This window comes from Schistocerca cancellata, chromosome 1 (assembly GCF_023864275.1).
Source record: "Schistocerca cancellata isolate TAMUIC-IGC-003103 chromosome 1, iqSchCanc2.1, whole genome shotgun sequence".
Taxonomy (NCBI): Eukaryota; Metazoa; Arthropoda; class Insecta; order Orthoptera; family Acrididae; genus Schistocerca; species Schistocerca cancellata.
Genome location: NC_064626.1, coordinates 1,190,842,706 through 1,190,864,479, shown reverse-complemented (window position 1 = coordinate 1,190,864,479; position 21,774 = coordinate 1,190,842,706). Strand labels below are relative to the sequence as shown.

The window sequence follows — 21,774 nt, the reverse complement described above, 5'->3', positions numbered from 1 at the left end:
ACAGAGGCTTTCGGATAATCATTCTTCCAGCGCTATGTAAGTGAATGGAGCGGGAGGAAACCGTAATAACTGATACGATGGGACGTACCCTCTGCCAAGTGCTTCACGATGCTTTGCGGAGTATATATATATATATATATATATATATACGTTGATGTAGCGTTTGTATTACTTTAAGTGTACCCGGAAGGGAGAAGGCCGGTATCGTATGCTTCTAGAGTACTAAAACGTTTGAAGAAGAAGTACTCTGTGAACTTGAATCTCTGGCGGTTATGTTCACTCTGAAACAGTTCAGGTTTTATTTGGAACTTGAACCCTTTCAGTTAGATACAGTCAAGCACTGAGTTGGGTGTTGGCCTGCCCGAGATGCACGGGCCACATCGCCAGGTGGGTTTCACGAATTTCAACCTTTCAGTGTGAGGTCAGACATCTAAGCAGGTCTGACAATGTTGCTGCTCCAGGGTCGCATGTTTCGGGGGTTCCAGAAGAGAAGATCAGTAGGCCGGATCACGACAGCAAGCGACAGGGAATTACAAACTCTGTTTAAGGGCATCACCAAGTGTCATGAAGAGGATAAGGCCATGAAGCCAGTTAACCAGAAAATTGAATGGAAGCAATTAAGTCCAATACTTCTGAGGAATGGTATCCTGTAGTCTAATACTAGGGGTACAAGTCAACCTGTTACGAATGTTTTCTTCGCTGTTGCTTTCCTTACAGCTAATTTTTTCTTTCAACTTCTGTGATTGTTCTCCGTAGATATGTCCATTCTTCCTCACTGAACTGCCTGCTTAGCTATTCATTATCACAGTATCTGTAGCTTCAGAGGAATTCAAGCGTATCTCTTCTTTCCTCAGTACGTCCATATCCCAGTTCCTTGCTCACTGATTATTCCTGACTAGACTCTTTAACTTTATCCCACTCTTTATCATTACCAACTTGTGATCCGATTCAGTATCTGCCTCTGGGTACGCTAAAACGGGTCAGTTGAGGATTTCTTTCCTAGACCAAGGAACTCAGGATTACAGTGGGGTAAGATTGAATAATCAACGAAAGGATAACGCTCTACGAGTCGTGGCGTGGAATGTCAGAAGCTTGAACGTGGTAGTGAAGCTAGAAAATCTGAAAAGGGAAATGCAAAGGCTCAATCTAGATATTATAGGGGTGGGTGAAGTGAAATGGAAAGAAGACAAGGATTTCTGATCAGATAAGTAGAGGGTAATATCAACAGCAGCAGAAAATTGTATAACGGGAGTAGGATTCGTTATGAGTGGGAAGGTACGGCGGAGTGTGTGTTACTGTGAACAGTTCAGTGACAGGATTGTTCTTATCAGAATCCACAGCAAACCAACACCGAGAACGATAATTCAGGTATACATGCCTACGTCGCAAGCTGAAGATGAAGAGATAGAGAAAGTGTGCGAGAATATTGAAAGGGTAAAACAGCATTTAAAGGGGGATGCAAATCTAATAGTCAAAGGGGACTGGAATGCAGTTGTAGGGGAAGGAGTAGAAGAAAAGGTTACAGGAGAATATGGGCTTGGGATAAGAAATGAGAGAGGAGAAAAACTAATTGTGTTCTGTAACAAGTTTCAGCTAGTAATAGCGAATGCTCTGCTCAACAATCACAAGAGGAGGAGGTATACTGGGAAAAGATCGGGTGATACGGGAAGATTTCAGTTAGATTACATCATGGTCAGACAGAGATTCCGAAATCAGATACTGGATTGTAAGGCGTACCCAGCAGCAGACATAGACTCAGATCAAAATAAAGCAGTGATGAAGTGTAGGCTGAAGTTTAACACATTAGTCAGGAAGAACCAATACGCAAAGAAATGGGATACAGAAGTACTAAGGAATGACGAGATACGCTTGAAGTTCTCTAAGGCTATATATACAGCAATATCAAATAGCGCAGTGGGCAGTACAGTTGAAGAGGAACAGACATCTCTAAAGACGGCACTCACAGAAGTTGGGAAGGAAAACCTAGGCACAAAGACGGTAACTGCGAAGAAACCATGGGTAACAGAAGAAATACTTCACTTGATCGATGAAAGGAGGATGAACAAAAAAGTTCCTTGAAACTCAGGAACAGAGAAATACAAGTTCAAATGGCTCTGAGCACTATGGGACTCAACATCTTAGGTCATAAGTCCCCTAGAACTTAGAACTACTTAAACCTAACTAACCTAAGGACATCACACACACCCATGCCCGAGGCAGGATTCGAACCTGCGACCGTAGCAGTCCCGCGGTTCCGGACTGCAGCGCCAGAACCGCTAGACCACCGCGGCCGGCAGAAATAAAAGTCGCTGAGGAATGAAATAAGTAGGAAGTGCAGGAAAGCTAAGACGAAATGGCTGCAAGAAAAATGTGAAGACATCGAAAAAGGAATGATTGTCAGAAGGACAGATTCAGCAACAGGAAAGTCAAAACAACCTTCGGTGACATTAGAAGCAACGGTGATAACATTAAGAGTGCAACGGAAATTCCACTGATAAATGCAGAGGAGAGATTGGGTAGGAGGAAAGAGTACAATTGGGGAAGTGGCAAAAAAACGACTATTCACGTTGGTGTGTAGAAGGTATGAGTCTGGCGACATACCATCTGACTTTCGGAACAGCATCATCGACACAATTCCAAAGACGGCAGGAGCTGACAAGTGCGAGAATTACCACACATTCAGCTTAACAGGTCATCCATCCATGTTGGTTACAAGAATAATATACAGAAGAATGGAAAAGAAAATGAGGATGCGCTAAATGACGATCAGTTTAGCTTCAGGAAAGCTAAAGGTACCGAACAGGCAATTCTGACGTTGCGGTTAATAATGGAATCAAGACTAAAGAAAAATCAAGACACGTTCAAAGGATCTGTCGACTTAGAAAAAGCGTTTCGCAATGTAAAATGGTTCAAGATATTCGTAATTCTGAAAAAAGGAGGGGTAAGCTACAGGGAGAGACTGGTCGTATACAATATGTACAACAGCCAAGAGGGAATAATAAGAGTGGACGACCAAGAACGAAGTGGTTGTATTAAAAAGGGTATAAGAGAAGGATGCAGCCTTTCGCCCCTACTGTTCAGTCCGTACATCGAGGAAGCAATGACGGAAATAAAAGAAAGGCTCAGGAGTGGGATTACAATTCACGGTGAAAGGTTATCAATGATATGATTCGCTGATGACATTGCTATCCTGAGTGAAAGTGGAAGAGTTACATGATCTTCTGAACGGAATTAACAATCTAATGAGTACAAAGAGTGGACTGAGAGTAAATCGAAGAAAGACGAAGGTAATGAGGAGTAGTAGAAATAAGAACAGCGAGAAATTTAACATCAGGATTGATGGTCACGAAGTAGATGAAGTTAAGGAGTTTTGCTACCTATGCAGCGAAATAACCCATGGACAACGAAGGGGGGAGGGGAGAGGGGGGGACATCAAGAGGAGACTAGCAATGGTTAAAAGAGCATTCCTGTTCAACAGAAGTCTACTAATATCGACCTTAATTTCTGAGAATGTACGTCTGGAGTACGGCATTTTATGCTAGTGAAACATGGACTGTGGGAAAACCGGAACAGAAGAGAATTGAAGCATTTGAGATGTGGTGCCACAGATAAATGTTGAAAATTAGGTAGAGTGATAAGGTAAGGAATGAAGAGGTTCTACGCAGAATAGGAGAGGAAAGGAATATGTGGAAAACATGGATAACGAGGAGGGTCAGGATGACAGGACATCTGTTAAGAGTGAGGGAATGACTTCCATGGTTCTAGAGGGAGCTGTAGACGGCAAAAACTGTAGAGGAAGAGAGAGATTGGAATACATCCAGCAAATAATTGAGGACGTAGATTGCAAGTGCTACTCTGAGATGAAGAGGTCAGCACAGGAGAGGAATTCGTGGCCGGCCGCATGGAACCAGTCAGAAGACTGATAAAAAAAAAAAGAAAAAAGACGCAATAATCCATTTAGAATTGGGGACCGGGTGTACATCAGAATTTTCGGTAAGCTAAGCAGAGGGGACGCCAAGCTTATGGGAAAGCGCCCGCCACTTTTAAAGTGGACTTTTGAAATTTTTCGGTACGTGGCCTCGGTCACCGTTTCAATTACGTTTCCGCAGCAAGGGAATATAAGATACGTACATCACCAATTAAAGCGACATATGATCAGTGAGTTATATCGTAACATGTGACATGTGCGGTATTGTTATATTGGCACAAGTCAGACGGGGGGGGGGGGGGGGTAGGGAGACGGCACCGTGCTGAGCGGCACCTGTGTTTTGCATGCGGCCGAGTTCAGCTTGTCGGCTTGTCGCTGTGGTGCACGGTATGGGGATGGGCTGTCCTCGCACGTGAATGACACGAGCGCCACTGGGGCCGAGGCACGAGGAGAAGTTGACCACGAAATCAGTCTGTAGACCAGCCGACTACGGGAAGCCTCCTCCAGAGCTAGAGCACCCGGGAGCTATGTATGGGACTTACTGACGCTTACAAGGGAACCTCCCCATCGCTCCCCCCTCAGATTTAGTTATAAGCTGGCACAGTAGATAGGCCTTGAAAAACTGAACACAGATCAATCGAGAAAACACGAAGAAGTTGTGTGGAACTATGAAAAAAATAAGCAAAATATACAAACTGAGTAGTCGATGCGCAAGATAGGCAACATGAAGGAGAATGTGAGCTCAGGAACGCCGTGGTCCCGTGGCTAGCGTGAGCAGCTGCATAACGAGAGGTCCTTGGTTCAAGTCTTCCCTCCCGTAAAAAGTTTAATTTTTTATTTTCAGAAAGTCATTATCTGTCCGTCCGATGCGAGGTAACTGCGCCGTAGTATGGGGACGCTACACCTAAACAAACACCGAAACACACGACGTCAGTCGATTACAGCGCACGGAAGTGAGAGTATTCCTGCTAACAAAGCTGCCTGGCTGGCCGTTGACTGTTCGCTACTTTGGACGAGAGTGCATTAAATACGTGAGATGTATTCCATGGGCAATATGAATCCAGCAAATGTTTTCGGTTCCCACTGGAGAGGCACGTCCTTTCGTCTACTAATCGCACGGTTTTGCGGTGCGGTCGCAAAACACAGACACTAAACTTAACAAAGAAAATAGACTTTTCACTCGAGGAAAGAGTTGAACCAAGGACCTCTCGTTCCGCAGCTGCTCACGCTAACCACGGGACCACGGCGCTGCTGATGTCACACTATCCCTGATGTTGCCTATCTTGCGCATGGACTACTCAGTTTGTATATTTTGCTTATTTTTTTCATAGTTCCACACAACTTCTTCCTGTTTTCTCGATTGATCTGTGTTCAGTTTTTCAAGGCCTATCCACTATGCCAACTTATAACTAAATCTGAGGGGGGTGCGATAGGGAGGTTCCCTTATTAGTGTGGCGTGTGGCCGCTGTTTTGACTCAAGGCTTGGTGTCTTTTCCCGGGCGAGAGGACGGCGATTCCAAAGGAGATTCAGATATCGGCTTCCACATTACAAGTGGAGCACTAGGAGAGTGCTTTAGTGACCGACAGCAGTATTTTGATCCGTTGAGTGATGCAGCATAGTCTACAGTAAAGAATGCAGACGGTACATTCAGAGTGACCCAGTATCAGTAACATTTCATAAGGAAGATCCCTGTGAACAGTGCGACATGTTTTTATTCTGGGGATGGTAAGCTGCGTGTGACAGTGTTTTTTTAAGCGAAAGCAATAGAGATCCCATTAATTTTGCGCTGTGAGCGTGATTGATTTTGTATGTGCCCTACGGAAATTTACTTTATTGTTATTACCCTGTCAGCAGTGCATGTGTATCATTATATAGGAAATCACTTTGCCACTATTACGCTGTCAGCGTGACTGATTTCGTATGTGCCACTGTACAGGAAATTACAGCTGCACAGGTACCACTGTAGTGAGCTGATACTGGCATTGTCCTGGTGCGTCGTTTGCGATGGTAGTCGATTTGGTTGGGTGCTAATTTCAAACGTAAGTAAATTGGTTATTCGTGAAGCTGTTTCCATTTGCTGCTATCGTGTCTCTGGCCAAAGGCCATATATTGTGAAATATTGTTGTTGACATAATTTTCCTTACTGGAACGAAGTTTTCTGGTGTATTGTGCTGAAGGAATTTTGTATTAGTATCCTCTTACTTTCACCCCTTTAATTAGGCTGCAGTTTAACTTCAGCTGTATTACTTATAGTCATTTGTCAAGAAGAATATTTGTGTTCAATAAATTGTTTATAAAATTAAGTGCATACATGTACAACTCCCAGCCTGAACCCCAGTCATTTGGGAAATTACATTGCTGTGGGGCGCTTGTATAAGAATGATGCTTAAAGTAAAAGAAATACTGAAAAATCTTTGTACATACTTCTTCGGTTTCCCAGGTTCAATTTTTGGTTTTATTTAGTAATTTGGTGTGATATATTCTGCACACTATAGTTTCGCAAACACAGATCTCACATTTAGCCACCTGTATCTTCTCGGAAATGGCTGTAAACGGCTCGCAGCCATCCATTCACGAATAGAGGATTGCGAAACAGACGACAAGAGAGATTCGGTTCACTCAGAAAGTAACTGAAAACAAGGTAAGCCAAAGTGAGATTTAAGCTGTGCTCTGTGTTTTCCTTCGACTGCCGCGTGTGGAGGGAGGGAATGCGTCCCGGAGTTGGTCAGTTAGACGAGGCGCTAACTCGAAAGTTAGCGAGTGAGCACACTCCACGAGGTAGTTGTCAGAGGTGAGCGCATGAGGCTCAGTCAGCGAACCTGATGTTGCAGAAGCTGCAGAGATATCAAGTAAGCACTGTGTTGCTTACACACTCTGTAATGAATTACTGTTCTTCACTTTGTAATGAGTTACCGGTCTTAAACAGAGGTACATGTACGTACTGTTTGCTTGAGAGATCTTGAAGGAATCAGTTGCTTCCCCTAAAAAAATGCAAACTCTCAGAGTGTATCTCCTTGTCTCTTTGAAATTTCGTCAACAAAAATATTATAGCTCGTTCTGCTTAACTAAGTTAAGTGATCTAATGAAATTAATCTTTTCAAAACAGTTTGTTAGTTGCTGTATCTATTTTAATGCAATAAGCATATACAATAAAATCTCGAATTACAACCCTCGAGATTTCGAATAAAACACTGTAACACACTGGAGCTTTCGACAAAATCAAATAGGGGTAATGCAGGAGTAGGTTTAATAATGAATAGGAAAATAGGAAGGCTGCTACAAACAGCATTATTGTGGTCAAGATAGATACGAAGCCCACACCTACCACAAGTTTGTATGCGAACTAGCTCCACAGATGACGAAGAGATTGATGAAATGTATGATGAGATAAAAGAAATTATTCAGATAGTGAAGGGAGACGAAAATTTAATGGTCATGGGTGACTGGAACTCGACAGTAGGAAAAGAAGGAAATATAGTAGGTGAATATGGATTGGGGCTAAGAAATCAAAGAGGAAGCCGCCTGTTAGAATTTTCCACAGAGCGTAACTTAATCATAGCTAACACTTGGTTCAAGAATCATGAAAGAAGGTTGTTTACATGGAAGAACCCTGGAGATTCTAGGTTTCAGATAGATTATATAATGGTAAGACAGAGATTTAGGGACCACGTTTTAAATTGTAAGACATTTCCAGGGGTAGACGTGGACTCTAACCACAATTTATTGGTTATGAACTGTAGATTAAAACAGAAGAAACTGCAAAAAGGTGGTAATTTAAGGAAATGGGACCTGGGTAAACTGAAAGAACCAGAGGTTGTACAGAGTTTCAGGGAGAGCATAAGGGAGCAATTGACAGGAATGGGGGAAAGAAATATAGTAGAAGAAGAATGGGTAGCTCTGAGGGATGAAATAGTGAAGGCGGCAGAGGATCAAGTAGGTAAAAAGACGAGGGCTAATAGAAATCCTTGGGTAATAGAAGAAGTATTGAATTTAATTGATGAAAGGAGAAAATATAAAAATGCAGTAAATGAAGCAGGCAAAAAGGAATACAAACGTCTCAAAAATGAGACAGGAAGTGCAAAATGGCTAAGCAAGGATGGTTAGAGGACAAATGTGAGGATGTAGAGGCGCATATCACTAGGGGTAAGATAGATATTGCCTACAGGAAAATGAAAAAGACCTTTGGAGAAAATAGTACCAATAGTATGAAGATCAAGAACTCAGATGGAAACCCAGTTCTAAGCAAAGAAGGGAAAGCAGAAAGTTGGAAGGAGCATATAGAGGGTCTATACAAGGGCGATGTACTTGAGGACAATATTATAGAAATGGAAGAGAATGTAGATGAAGATGAAATAGAAGATACGATACAGCGTGAAAGGTTTGACAGAGCACTGAAAGACCTAAGTCGAAACAAGGGCCCAGGAGTAGGCAACATTCCATTAGAACTACTGACAGCCTTGGGAGAGTCAGGTCTAACAAAACTCTACCATGTAGTGAGCAGGTGTATGAGACAGGCGAAATACCCTCAGACTTGACGAAGAATATAGTAATTTCAATCCCAAAGAAAGCATGTGAAAATTACCGAACTATCAGTTTAATAAGCCACGGCTGTAAAATACTAACGCGAATTCTTTACAGACGAATGGAAAAACTGGTAGAAATCGAACTCGGGGAAGATCAGTTTGGATTCCGTAGAAATGTTGGAACACGTGAGGCAATACTGACCCTACGACTTATCTTAGAAGCTAGATTAAGGAAAGGCAAACCTACGTTTCTAGCATTTGTAGACTTAGAGAAAGCTTTTGACAATGTTGACTGAAATACTCTCTTTCAAATTCTGAAGGGCGCAGGGGTAAAATACAGGGAGCGAAAGGCTATTTAAAATTAGTACAGAAACCAGATGGCAGTTGTAAGAGTCGAGGTGCATAAAAGGGAAGCAGTGGTTGAGAAGGGAGTGAGATAGGGTTGTAGCCTCTCCCCGATGTTATTCAATCTGTATATTGATCAAGCAGTAAAGGAAACAACAAAAAAATTCGGAGAAGGTATTAAGATCTATGGAGAAGAAATAAAAACTTTAAGATTCGCCGATGACATCATAATTCTGTCAGAAACAGCAAAGGACTTGGAAGAGCAGTAGAACGGAATGGACAGTGTCTTAAAAGGAGGATATAAGATGAACATCAACAAAAGCAAAACGAGGATAATGGAATGTAGTTGAATTAAGTCGGCTGATGCTGAGGGAATTAGATTAGGAAATGAGACACTTAAAGTAGTAAATGAGTTTTGCTATTTGGGTAGCAAAATAACTGATGATGGTCGAAGTAGAGAGGATATAAAATGTAGACTGGCAATGGCAAGGAAAGCGTTTCTGAAAAAGAGAAATTTGTTAACATCGAGTATGAGTTCAGTGTCAGGAAGTCCTTTCTGAAAGTATTTGTATGGAGCGTAGCCATGTATGGAAGTGAAACGTAGACGATAAATAGATTAGACAAGAAGAGAATAGAAGCTTTCGAAACGTAGTGCTACAGAAGAATGCTTAAGGTTGGATGGGTAGATGACGTAACTAATAAGGAGGTATTGAATACAATTTGGTAGAAGAGCAATTTGTGGCACAATTTGACCAGAAGAAGGGAGCGCTTGGTAGGAAATGTTCTGAGGCATCAAGGAATCACCAATTTAGTATTGGAGGGCAGCGTGGATGATAAAAATGAATCCGCTAAACAGATTCAGAAGGATGTAGGTTACAGTAGGTACTGGGAGATGGAGATGCTTGCACAGGATAGAGTAGCATGGAGAGCTGCATCAAACCAGTCTGTGGACTGAATACAACAACAACAACAACAACAACAATAATAATTCACTTAAGGAAAGTGAAGATAATGATATGTGGTTCATACAAAACACAATTGTCGCTTTTTCCTCGAGCCATTTGCGAGCGAGTGGAACAGGAAATGTGATCCGTAGTGGTACAAGGTATCCTCCGCCATGTAGCGTATCCCGCCAGTACAAATTGTTTCGAGACTGGATTAATAAAAAAAATAGAGGAAAGGTGAGACTGTGGTTTTAATACTGCAGGTGGCCTAATTAGTCTTCCCTACTGGCGCACAACGCGTAGAACGTTCATACAGCAATGTGAAGTAGTGGTAAAGGAGATTCTTTGGGATGTTGTTCGACTCGCGCGTCACATTGGCTTGAATATCGGTTATGTCATCGAAGCGTTGTCTCTTCATGCGAATTATTGCAATTTTGCGTTTTATAGTAGGTTGATATTTATCGCAACATGACTCTTCACAGCTAACGAATCTTTCCAGAAAAGAATTTTTCGCCTTTTTCGTTTCAGTCAAGTCGTGGCAGGTGTCAACGCGTCGTTGTTTTTGTTCGGAAGTCAGATGTATGCAGAACAAACTTTGCACACACTTTTCTCATCTTCAAAATATTCTAGAGAGCATCTTGCACATTTGATTCAGAGATGTTGCTCCGCTGAGATTTGTGACATAACAACAGCGACACGCTGTGGCCTCAGTTCCACTGCTTAATACTGTCTACTCCCAACTGACTGCTCGAATGCACAATGGTTGTTTACAATTGGTATTTCAAGCTGCCACCCTTGTGGCCTCGAAAGTTTTGGGAGGGACTGTGGATGGTGGCCTAAGGAGTATGTCCAGGTTGGGCAAAATAAAAACACGAGAAAAACTAAGCACCACGAAGGAATCATCCGAGTGGGACGGTGGTGAAGGTAGGTTCTGGCAGCACGAAGACAAATGTGGAAGCCGTCATTATGTATGGGAAGGTATTATCTTGGTGAAATGTCAGTCCAGAATGGCTTGACATGAAAGGTAACAAAACGGAGCGTAGAACGTCATCAACGTACCTCTGTGCTGAAAGGGTGCGCAGATGATGACCATAGGGATCATGCTATAAAATGAAATGATACTGCAGATCATCACACGTGGGTTTCGGTCTCCATGGGGTGTGAGTGTCGGTTACGTATCCAAGGGCTGTCTGGGGCGTCTACAGACATGTCTTCACTCTTCATTGGTGCCTGAAGTCTTATCGACTGGTGTAGAATGGTCTTCAGTGTGTAAGTAGGCTGTTTAGGTTTTCTTATTGGTAACGCCACGTAGCGCTCTGTATGAAAAATCACTGGCTGTGCTGTGTGCAGTCTGTGGCTAGTTTGCATTGTTGTCTGCCATTGTAGTGTTGGGCAGATGGATGTGAACAGCGCGTAGCGTTGTGCAGTTGGAGGTGAGCCGCCAGCAGTGGTGGATGTGGGGAGAGAGATGGCGGAGTTTTGAAACTTGTAATACTGGATATCATGAACTGCTATATACATTATGACTTTTGAACACTATTGAGGTAAATACATTGTTTGTTCTCTATCATTTTTCATTTGCTAACTATGCCTATCAGTAGTTAGTGCCTTCCGTAGTTTGAATCTTTTATTTAGCTGGCAGTAGTGGCGCTCGCTGTACTGCAGTAGTTCGAGTAACGAAGATTTTTGTGAGGTAAGTGATTTGTGAAAGGTATAGGTTAATGTTAGTCAGGGCCATTCTTTGTAGCGATTACTGAAAGTCAGATTGCGTTGCGCTAAAAATATTGCGTGTCAGTTTAAGCACAGTCATGTATAATTGTTCAAAGGGGACGTTTCAAGTGAGTGCCGCTTTGAATTGGATCCAATGACCAGCGAGCTTTGTCTGGAGACGACCAGGACCGTGGTGGGATACCATCCGACCAGCTGATCTTCACCCACCATACGGCCTGACAACCACGAGTTGTCTTAGCAGGAATCCTTTGGCTGCTGTTAGCAGCACCCTTACAGCACAGTGGTATGTCGGCAACATCTTACAGCTCTTTTTGTTGCCCTTCATCGCAAGCCATCCTGGGCTTACATTTCAGCAAGATAATGTCCTTTCGCAGAGAATTTCTACTGCTTGTCCTCGAGCTTGCCAGACACTTCCTTGGCCAGAATTCTCGCGGGGTCTCTTGTTAACCGAGAACCGCGCAGCATTATGGGCAGGGCTCTGCAACCAGCTAGGGATTTTGACGATGTAACGCGCCAAAATTTGGCACGATATCCTTCAGCATCCATCCAACACCTACACTACTGGCCATTAAAATTACTACATCAAGAAGAAATGCATATGACAAATGGGTATTCATTGGACAATTATATTATACTAGAACTGATATGTGATTACATTTACACGCAATTTGGGTGCATAGATCCTGAGAAATCAGTACCCAGAACAACCACCTCTGGCCGTAATAACCGCCTTGATACGCCTGGGCATTGAATCAAACAGAACTTGGATGGCGCGTACAGATACATCTGCCCACGCAGCTTCAACACGATACCACAGTTCATCAAGAGTAGTGACTGGCGTATTGTGACGAGCCATTTGCTCGGCCACCATTGACCAGACGTTTCCTGGAGAATGTGCTGGCCAGGGCGGCAGCCGAACATTTTCTGTATCCAGAAAGGGCCATACAGGACCCGCAACATGCGGTGGTGCATTACCCTACTGAAATGTAGGGTTTCGCAGGGATCGAATGAAGGGTAGAGCCACGGGTGGTATCGCATTTGAAATGTAACGTCCACTGTTCAAAGTGCCGCCAATGCGAACAAGAGGTGACCGAGACATGTAACCAATGGCACCCCATAACATCACGCCGAGTGATACACCAGTATGGCGATGACGAATACACGCTTCCAATGTGCGTTCACCGCGATGTCGCCAAACACAAATGCGACCATCACGATGCTGTAAACAGAACCTGGATTCATCCGAAAAAATGACGTTTTGCTATTCGTGCACCCAGGTTCGTCGTTGAGAACACCATCGCAGGCGCTCCTGTCTGTGATGCTGCGTCAAGCGTAACCGCAGCCATGGTCTCCGAGCTGATAGTCCATGCTGCTGCAAACGTCGTCGAACTGTTCGTGCAGATGGTTGTCTTGCAAATTTCCCCATCAGTTGACTCAGGGATCGAGACGTGGCTGCACGATCCGTTACAGCCATGCGGATAAGATGCCTGTCATCTCGACTGCTAGTGATACGAGGCCGTTGGGATCCAGCACGGCGTTCCGTATTACACTCCTGAACCGATCGATTCCATATTCTGCTAAAAGTCATTGGATCTCGACCAACGCGAGCAGCAGTGTCGCGATACGATAAACCGCAATCGCGATAGGCTACAATCCGACCTTTATCAAAGTCGGTAACGTGATGGTACGGATTTCTCCTCCTTACACGAGACATCACAACAACGATTCACCGGGCAACGCCGGTCAACTGCTGTTTGTGTATGAGAAATCGGTTGGAAAGTTTCCTCATGTCAGCACGCTGTAGGTGTCGCCACCGGCGCCAACCTTGTGTGAATACTCTGCAAAGCTAATCATTTGCATATCACAGCATCTTCTTCCTGTGGGTTAAATTTCGCGTCTGTACCACGTGATCTTCTTGGTGTAGCAATTTTAATGGCCAGTAGTGTATAAAATCAGTGCCAAGACTAACTGCTTGCATAAGGACTAGATGTGGGCCAACGTCTTACTGTTCAGCTTAATTTGTGAAGCTCTTCCTTTTGAATGAATCACCCATTTTTTCTGATATTGTAATCATTTGTTTTCTGTATATTTACGCGACAACTACCAATTTCCGTCCCCATTCGGGTAATTCTTACGTGGTGCGGCTTCTTTTTTTTTCTTAGAGCATATTTCGCGTCCTTAAGATGGGCAACCCAACTTACTTCATACGCTACCTCGCCGATTACGTAAGTTGGGTTGCCTATCTCAAGGTCCACAAAATGTTTATTGCCCCAGGTTTACAGAGTGGCGAGCTGGTGTGCGTCATACCTTGACGTTGCAGGCGAGGATGACGGCGGTGGGCAGCAGCAGGGCGAGCACGGCGTAGGCGGCCGAGTACCAGAGGGCGGCGGCGCCGTCGGGCGCGCAGCCGGCCTGCGCGGCGCTGTAGCGGTAGGCGGGCGCCGCCAGGAAGAGCGGCGGCAGCGCCAGCGCCAGCGACGCCGCCCACGCCGCCGCCAGCCCGGCCGCGACGCGCCGCGCGCTCACCAGCGCGCCGTAGTGCAGCGGCGCTGCGATCGCGCAGTACCGGTCGCAGTGCAGCCCGCACACCGTCCACAGCGCCACCTGCCGGCAGCCGCGGGTACCAGCGCAGCTCGTCTGCCGAGGCGCGACACGGGTGGTGCAAAGCGAGTGCTTCTAACAAGGGGAAGGCCTCAGACACGGCCAACCGATTCGGCTCAGATTTGGCAGATCGCTTGTGTACAACCTAAAACGAAGGACTCTAAGATATTTTGGAGCAACAACCCCGCAATTTTTTTAACAATAACCCCCATTCTTTATTACATATTAGTGTAGTACGTAAAGAAATATGAATCTAGAATGAAATTTTCACTCTACAGCGGAGTGTGCGCTGATATGATACTTCCTGGCAGATTAAAACTGTGTGCCGGACCGACATTCGAACTCGGGACCTTTGCCTTCCGCGGGCAAGTGCTCTACCGACTGAACTAGCCAAGCACGACTCACGCCCCGTCCTCACAGCTTTAATTCCGCCAGCATCTCGTCTCCTACCTTCCAAACTTCACAGAAGCTCTCCTGCGAACCTTGCAGAACTAGCACTCCTGGAAGAAAGGATATTGCGGAGACATGGCTTAGCCACAGCCTGGGGGATGTTTCTAGAATGAAATTTTCACTCTACAGCGGAGTGTGCGCTGATATGAAACTTCCTGGCAGATTAAAACTGTGTGCCAGACCGAGAGTCGAACTCGGGACCTTTGCTAAGGTCCCGAGTTCGAGTCTCGGTCCGGCACACAGTTTTAATCTGCCTGGAAGTTTCAAGAAATATGAATGTTTTAGTTGCACCACTTTTTTCGCTTTGTGATACAAACATATGGCTCACAGTTTTAGACGAACAGTTGGTAACAGATAGGTTCTTTAAAATAAAATACAGAACGTAGGTACGTTTGAACATTTTATTTCCGTTGTTCCAATGAGATACATGTACCTTTGTGAACTTATCATTTCTGAGAATGCATGCTGCTACAGCGTGATTACCTGTAAATACCACATTAATGCAATAAGTGCTCAAAATGATGTCCATCGACCTCAATGCATTTGGCAATACGTGTAACGACATTCCTCCAAACAGCGAGCAGTTCGCCTTCTGTAATGTTCACACATGCATTGACAATGCGCTGACGCATGTTGTCAGGCGTTGTCGGTGGATCACGATAGCAAATATCCTTCAACGTTCCCCACAGAAAGAAATCCCTGGACGTCAGATCCGGTGAACGTGCGGGCCGTGGTATGGTGCTTCGACGACCAATCTACCTGTCATGAAATATGCTTTCAATACCGCTTCAACTGCACGCGATCTATATGCCGGACATCCATCATGTTGGAAGTACATCGCCATTCTGTCATGCAATGAAACATCTTGTACTAACATCGGTAGAACATTACCTAGGAAATCAGCATTCATTGAACCATTTAGATTGCCATCGATAAAATGGAGGCCAATTACCCTTCCTCCCATAATGCCGCACAATACAGTAGCCCGCCAAGGTCACTGATGTTCCACTTGTCGCAGCCATCGTGGATTTTCCGTTGCCCGATAGTGCATATTATGCCGGTTTACGTTACCACTGTTGGTGACTTACGCTTCGTCGCTAAATAGAACGCGTGCAAAAAATCTGTCATCGTCCAGTAATTTGTCTTGTGCCCAGTGGCAGAATTGCACACAACTTTCAAAGTCGTCGCCATGCAATTCCTGGTGCATAGAAATATGGTACGGGTGCAATCGACGTTGATGTAGCATTCTCAACACCGACGTTTTTGAGTTTCCCAATTATCGCGTAATTTGTCTGCTACTGACGTGCTGATTAGCCGCGACAGCAGCTAAAACACCTACTCGGGCATCATCATATGTTACAAGTCGTGGTTGACGTTTCACATGTGGCTAAACGCTTCCTGTTTCCTTAAATAGCGTAACTATCCTGACACTTGGATGATGTCGTCCAGGATACCGAGCAGCATTCATAGCAAACGCCCGTTGGGCATCTTGATCACAATAGCCATACATCACCACGTTAGCGACCTTTTCCGCAATTGGTAAACGGTCCGTTTTAACACGGGTAATGTATCACGAAGCAAATACCGTCCGCACTGGCGCAATGTTACGTGATACCACGTACTTATACGTTTGTGACTATTACAGCGCCATCTATCACAAAGCGAAAAAAGTGGTCCAACTAAATCATTCATATTTATTTGCGTACTACACGAATATGTAATAAAAATGGGGAATCCCATTAAAAAAAAACGCAGTTGATATCTGTTTGACCTATGGCAGCGCCATCTAGCGGGCCAACTACAGCGCCATCTGGTTTCCCCCTGCAAGCTAGAAGAGTTTCGTTCTTTGTAGTTGTTTCGTTTGATGCTTATTTCGTGAGATATTTGGCCCGATCACTATCAATGGAGCACCCTGTGTACTTATATGGATATGTCCGAAAGAACAGACACCATATCCATATAAGTATATAGTTCTGCTTTGCTACTTTGGCCATTTATTGTTCAGATACTTTAGGAAGCTGCTTAACAGAAGGCAAAATATGGCTAGCGGAGTATAAAAGTCCTCACTGCAGCGTGGCTGCACATCATACTGTCGCTGGGTGTGAATTTTTTTATCTCTTGCGAACAGAAACCAGACTGTCGCCATGTTTTTTAATTGTGTGTCTACTATGTTACTTGTTTGATTCCTGTGTATTTTATCAACATTGCCATCCCCTTTTGCTTTCTGTTTTAACTTTCCGCATTTTTACGCCATTTTCCACTTTAAATCACCATTTTATCGCCTGTTTTTTCTTGTTTCTTTCTTCTTCCTTTTTTTTTTAAAAAAGTCTGTAGGCTGTAGAGCAGCGTAGTAAGCTGCTGCCAGCCCGCCCCCTTCGGGGGGAATTGAAAATCAATAAAGAAGGAAAAAAAATGTGGCTGCAGTTCACTAAATTTATTTACCTCTCTCGTTTTTATTTACTATAATTGCAGTGACAGATGTATATTTTTTCCTTTTAATCCACATTTAAGTACTATTACACAACATTTCGTGTGAATAATAAGTTCTTTCTACCCGCATGTGCTGTGATGTTGAAACCACTATGGAAACTATTACAAATCCGTGAACTCGTGCAAGAACACACTAAGTGTTGAATCAGTTCATAGTGATAAGTTGGCAAAATCTACAGTAGAAAAATGTATGTCCGCTATCACACTACGAAATTTTACAGCCCCTAAAACAGTCGCTCGAGAAACATTAAATACATTTAGAAGCGACTGATAGGTTGCACATCTACAATTTTTTCCTGAGAGATGTTTTACCTCGTTGACTGCATAAAAAAGATTGCTCGAGACCAATACGGTCGCGGTCCTCACAAAACCGGCAATTTTGAGCTGCAAACCACAAGAAATACATTACTAAAACCATAAATCTAAATATGCAACACAAATCGCGCGTATGCTTTGATTCCTCTTAACATGTCGCAAAAACGTCAGTTTCATTTTTATTCACAATTAAATTTTGTATGTAATCTCTCGCCTGTCACGCGCAGAGTTTTCAATGAACGTGTGCTCTATTAAAACGTATCGCTACCACATGTGTTACGTATCAGTCTGCACTAGAATTACACCAGAGCTTACGTGGTGTCGGCTTTTCCGCTTCACTTACTTCAGACAGAATTAGCATTACTATTAATTAATTGTTTAAATATAAGAAGAAAATACAACTGTTTGCTATTCTTACTCTGTATCCCATATTGCAGCTATAAGTACTTTTAATTTCATCGTAGGTTATTTGACTTTTCTGCAAGTTGAATCGATTCTTCCGATAATCATTTTTTCCGATTTATTCATCCATGCAGCTATTTCACCTTAGCTTCCATGCAGTTCCTACATATTTCATTCCTTAGCGACTTTTATTTCTGTAGTCCTGAATTTCCCTGAACATTTTTGTACTTCCTTCTTTCGTCGATCAACTAAAATATCTCTTCTGTTAGGCATGGTTTCTTTGCAGTTGGCTTCTTTGTACCTATATATTTCTTTCTTACTTCTGTGATTGCCTTTTTTAGAGATGTCCATTCCTCTTCGACTGAACTGCCTTTTGAGCTACCCCTTCTCGCAGTATCGATAGCCTCAGAGAATTTCAAGAATTTCTCTTCATTCCTTAGAACGTCAAAATCTCATTTCTTTGTGCACTGACTAGTCTCTTACAGCAGCCTACTTTTCATCACTACTAAATTGTGATCTGAGTCTATATCTGTTCCTGGGCGCACCTTACAGTCCAATATCTGATTTCGGAACCTCTGTCTGACCACGATGTAATGTAATAGAAATTTTCCCTTACCGCCTTTTCATAGTATACGTCCGCCTCTTGTGAGTCTTGACCAGAGTATTCGCTATTATTAGCTGAAATTTATTGAAGATCTCAGCTAGTCTTTCTCTCTCATTTCTAGTACCAAGTCCATATTCTCTTGTAACCATGTCATCTACCCCTTCCTCTATAACCGCATTCCCTTCCCCCGTGACATATTTTCACCTCCCTTTACAAATATGTCAAATTTACTTTCATTTGCCAACAGTAGCTTGTCCCAGAAACTGTTTTCTTGTTTAGATGCTCTCGATCATATTCAAGTCGCAAATTTCTTGTTCTTCTTGCTGACGTATGGTTTTCTTGTAGATAGCCTCGCCCCATAATCTGCACTCCTTCAAATAACAGAACAGCTGTTGATGTAATTTCCTTCCCGAACTGATCGTTAACATATGCAGACAATGCAGAAGCTGCCAATTTAGCATGTTCTTTGATCATCCTTATTAATATATTCCAAAGCCTTTCCATTAACTTCTGTGGTTTACCACTTCTTTCGCTATTAATGAGACAATGTCTTTCCTTAAATCGCTATATTATGGCTTCCACAGTTTCCTGGCTTCTTCCAATAATGTCAGCTATGTCTCGAAATGGTTTTCATGTTGGGAGATAACTATTTGCCTTTTCTGTACAACTGTTTCCTTCCATTTGCCGTCCATTTTGCTGTTGCATGACATTCACCACGTATCAGAACCAACATGCAGGATATGCAGCTTGCCTCTGAAGGCGTTCCTTGATACAAGTGGTTCGTTAGTCATTTCTGTGTTTACATTTCTAGTAGTGTATGAATACTTTTTTCCTCGCTGTGCGAAGCCAGCTAGTACGGAATTTTTATTTTACTTTTATCAGAAGCATAATTTAGTTAATGGGAGACAGAAGGCAAACGAGCTCAAAAAATCGGTTTTTAGTCTCTCTCGTATTTGAAATGCCGCTATTTACTGCGTAAAAGAACTTTTGTTTCATGTAAATACGAAAATTTTTCCATTAGTTAGGATGGTTTTTCTGACGCTCTGTGCGATCTGCCATTTAAATGTCACGCATTCTTTTTTGCACCATGCAGAGATAATGCACAGGTTTCTCTTACGCCTTGTACGTTGTTTCCTGCTTCTGTTGTTTTATCGTGTCAACGTTTCCTACCCTGTATCTACTATCGATACTTGTCGTCACGATCGTGTTTGTTACTGTTTTCAATATTTTCTATAGTTTCGCATGTTTTCATAGAAATATCGCGAATAAAGAAATTCCCGCCTAAATTAAAATTCAGAGTAAATAAATACGTAAAGATAAATGATGTTAATGGATCAAAGGAACCAAGAATGTTAGTCGTAAGGATGGTCAGCACCTCAAGAAAGAAACTGCAGTATCTCCACGCAGTTTCCTTCCAGACAGCTTGTGGAGATGAACAATCATTTGGAAGTACTGTGTTGGACCTTAGCATGCTCTGTGATTTCATTTCCAAAAACACTTGCTGCAGATATGTGGTGGCGACGCATGCTTGGGAGAGAATCAGTGTCTTCGCAAAGGGCTTGTGTCAAACCTGACGCTGAATTGTACAAAATGTGGTGCAGTTGCTATAAAGATGACTTCGGAAACGACAAATAATAATTTGTATCAGAAAAACATAAAGCTAGTTTATGGTCTCAGATGTATGGTAAAGTGATGGAGGCAGGCAGACGTATGTGCGTTACCTGACTTTCCAAATCCGCCTGCAAAACTTATTAGTTACAATAAAACTATTAGAGCTGTTGTTGCTGAAGTTTGTAACATTTCAATGAAGGAAGGAGTTGTAGAAGAACTCAAGGAAAGTGAGGACAGTGAAAGTGAGAAAGAGGATGAATATAACTGTCATATGCATTATAGTGGTCCAAGTAGTGGGACGGAAGAAGCATGAGTTCTCAGGATTTTTAATCGTTGAATGGCAAACAGAGGTGGCAGATACACAAAGCATTTACGGGACAGTGACAGCACGGCTTATAACTGGAAATATGCAGAACAACCCTATCGTCCTAATGTCACAATTTCTAAATTAGAATGCATTTGACATGTCCAGAAGAGAATGGAATACAGATTGATAAGATTATTAAAAGAAAAGTCAAAAATAGTACTGGAAAATGGTAAGAAGATAGGTGGTAAAAGTCGCCTGACAAATGTTGAAATAGATAGAGTACAGAATTATTATGGCTCGATCGTAAGAAGAAATTGTCGGAATTTAGAAAACATGAAAAAACTGTATGGGTATCTTTTTCCATAATCTTTCCATAAATGAAAATCCTCTTTACCTGAGTGCTCCTGACAATTGGTGCAAGTACAGGAGAAGTGCAACATACGACCACAAACGTTCTTTACCTGCAGCAGTAATGATTGAAGTTAAACCTATATGTAGAGATCTTTGTAAAGATACTTTGTTGAAGAAATGTCTTCATGAGAAAACGTAAAATTTAAATGAAAGTGTAAATTCTGTCATTTGGACCCGGTTACCGAAAATTGTACTTGTTCATATTGCACCCCTCAAATTTGGTGTTCGTTATGCTATCTTACGCTTCAGTGGTGGTGTAACAATAAAACTGGATGTTTTGGAAATATTGGGCATAAAAATAGTGGAAATACTGCAGTACCCTTGGTGGAAATAGATCAAGAGAGAATCTGCAAAGCAGAAATTGATAATTTAAAATGCAGAAAAGAAGCTAGACAGAAAAGAAGAGGGACTAAGAAAACAAATGAAGATCATTAACATTTAGATGATGCTCAGTATTGTGCAGTAAAATATTAATGGTAAGTAATTCTCATCAATAACTGTACTATAACTGCAATATTAAACTTTAAATTGACTTTTCTGAAAACCCTTTCTTTTTTACTTTCAGATATCATTATTTTCTAAACTAATATTGGGTTAAAAATATGAAATTTGGTCAGTTTCTACTCAGGATGGTAGTAAGTTGCTACAAATAAATTGAAAACCAAAAACCCAACAGAAACTGTTTTATAGTAATTAGTGTATTTTAAAAATTGAAATTTTATTAGTAAAAGAATAAAAAATTTCTTTAGATCCATAGGAGGTATTTTATTAATTTTACTTGTAAATTCAGGCATGTATGTTGCTTACATTCAGTGAAAATTTCACGATTTTAACACTCATAGTTCGTTTGAAAAGTGTTCCTATCCAAAGGGTGAAATAACATTGGTAGAATAGGGACAAAAAGTTTCCTTCTGTCGTCCGTTAACCCTTTAATATATACCGCTTAGCAGGGAAACCAATACTCCTGTTTTACCAAGTAACTATCTGGTTGTGATCTTTAGCTCGAATACATAAAGTTATTCTGCATGAACAACGGTATATGAATATTTTTTTTTGCATGTGACACAGGCAGGCAATTCATTTTCTGAGCAGAAAAGCAGAGTCTGACGCG

At 42.5% G+C, this 21,774-nt stretch overlaps 1 protein-coding gene across 1 annotated transcript in view; it reads right to left on the bottom strand.

Moving 5' to 3' along the window:
* The window catches only part of LOC126141559 (uncharacterized), a 447,793-nt gene that overhangs the window by 111,876 nt on the left and 314,143 nt on the right, over positions 1-21,774 (bottom strand). The window contains exon 4 of the mRNA XM_049915262.1: positions 13,780-14,076. Coding sequence (XP_049771219.1) covers positions 13,780-14,076 — 297 coding nt within the window. The remainder of the gene's footprint in view (positions 1-13,779; positions 14,077-21,774) is intronic.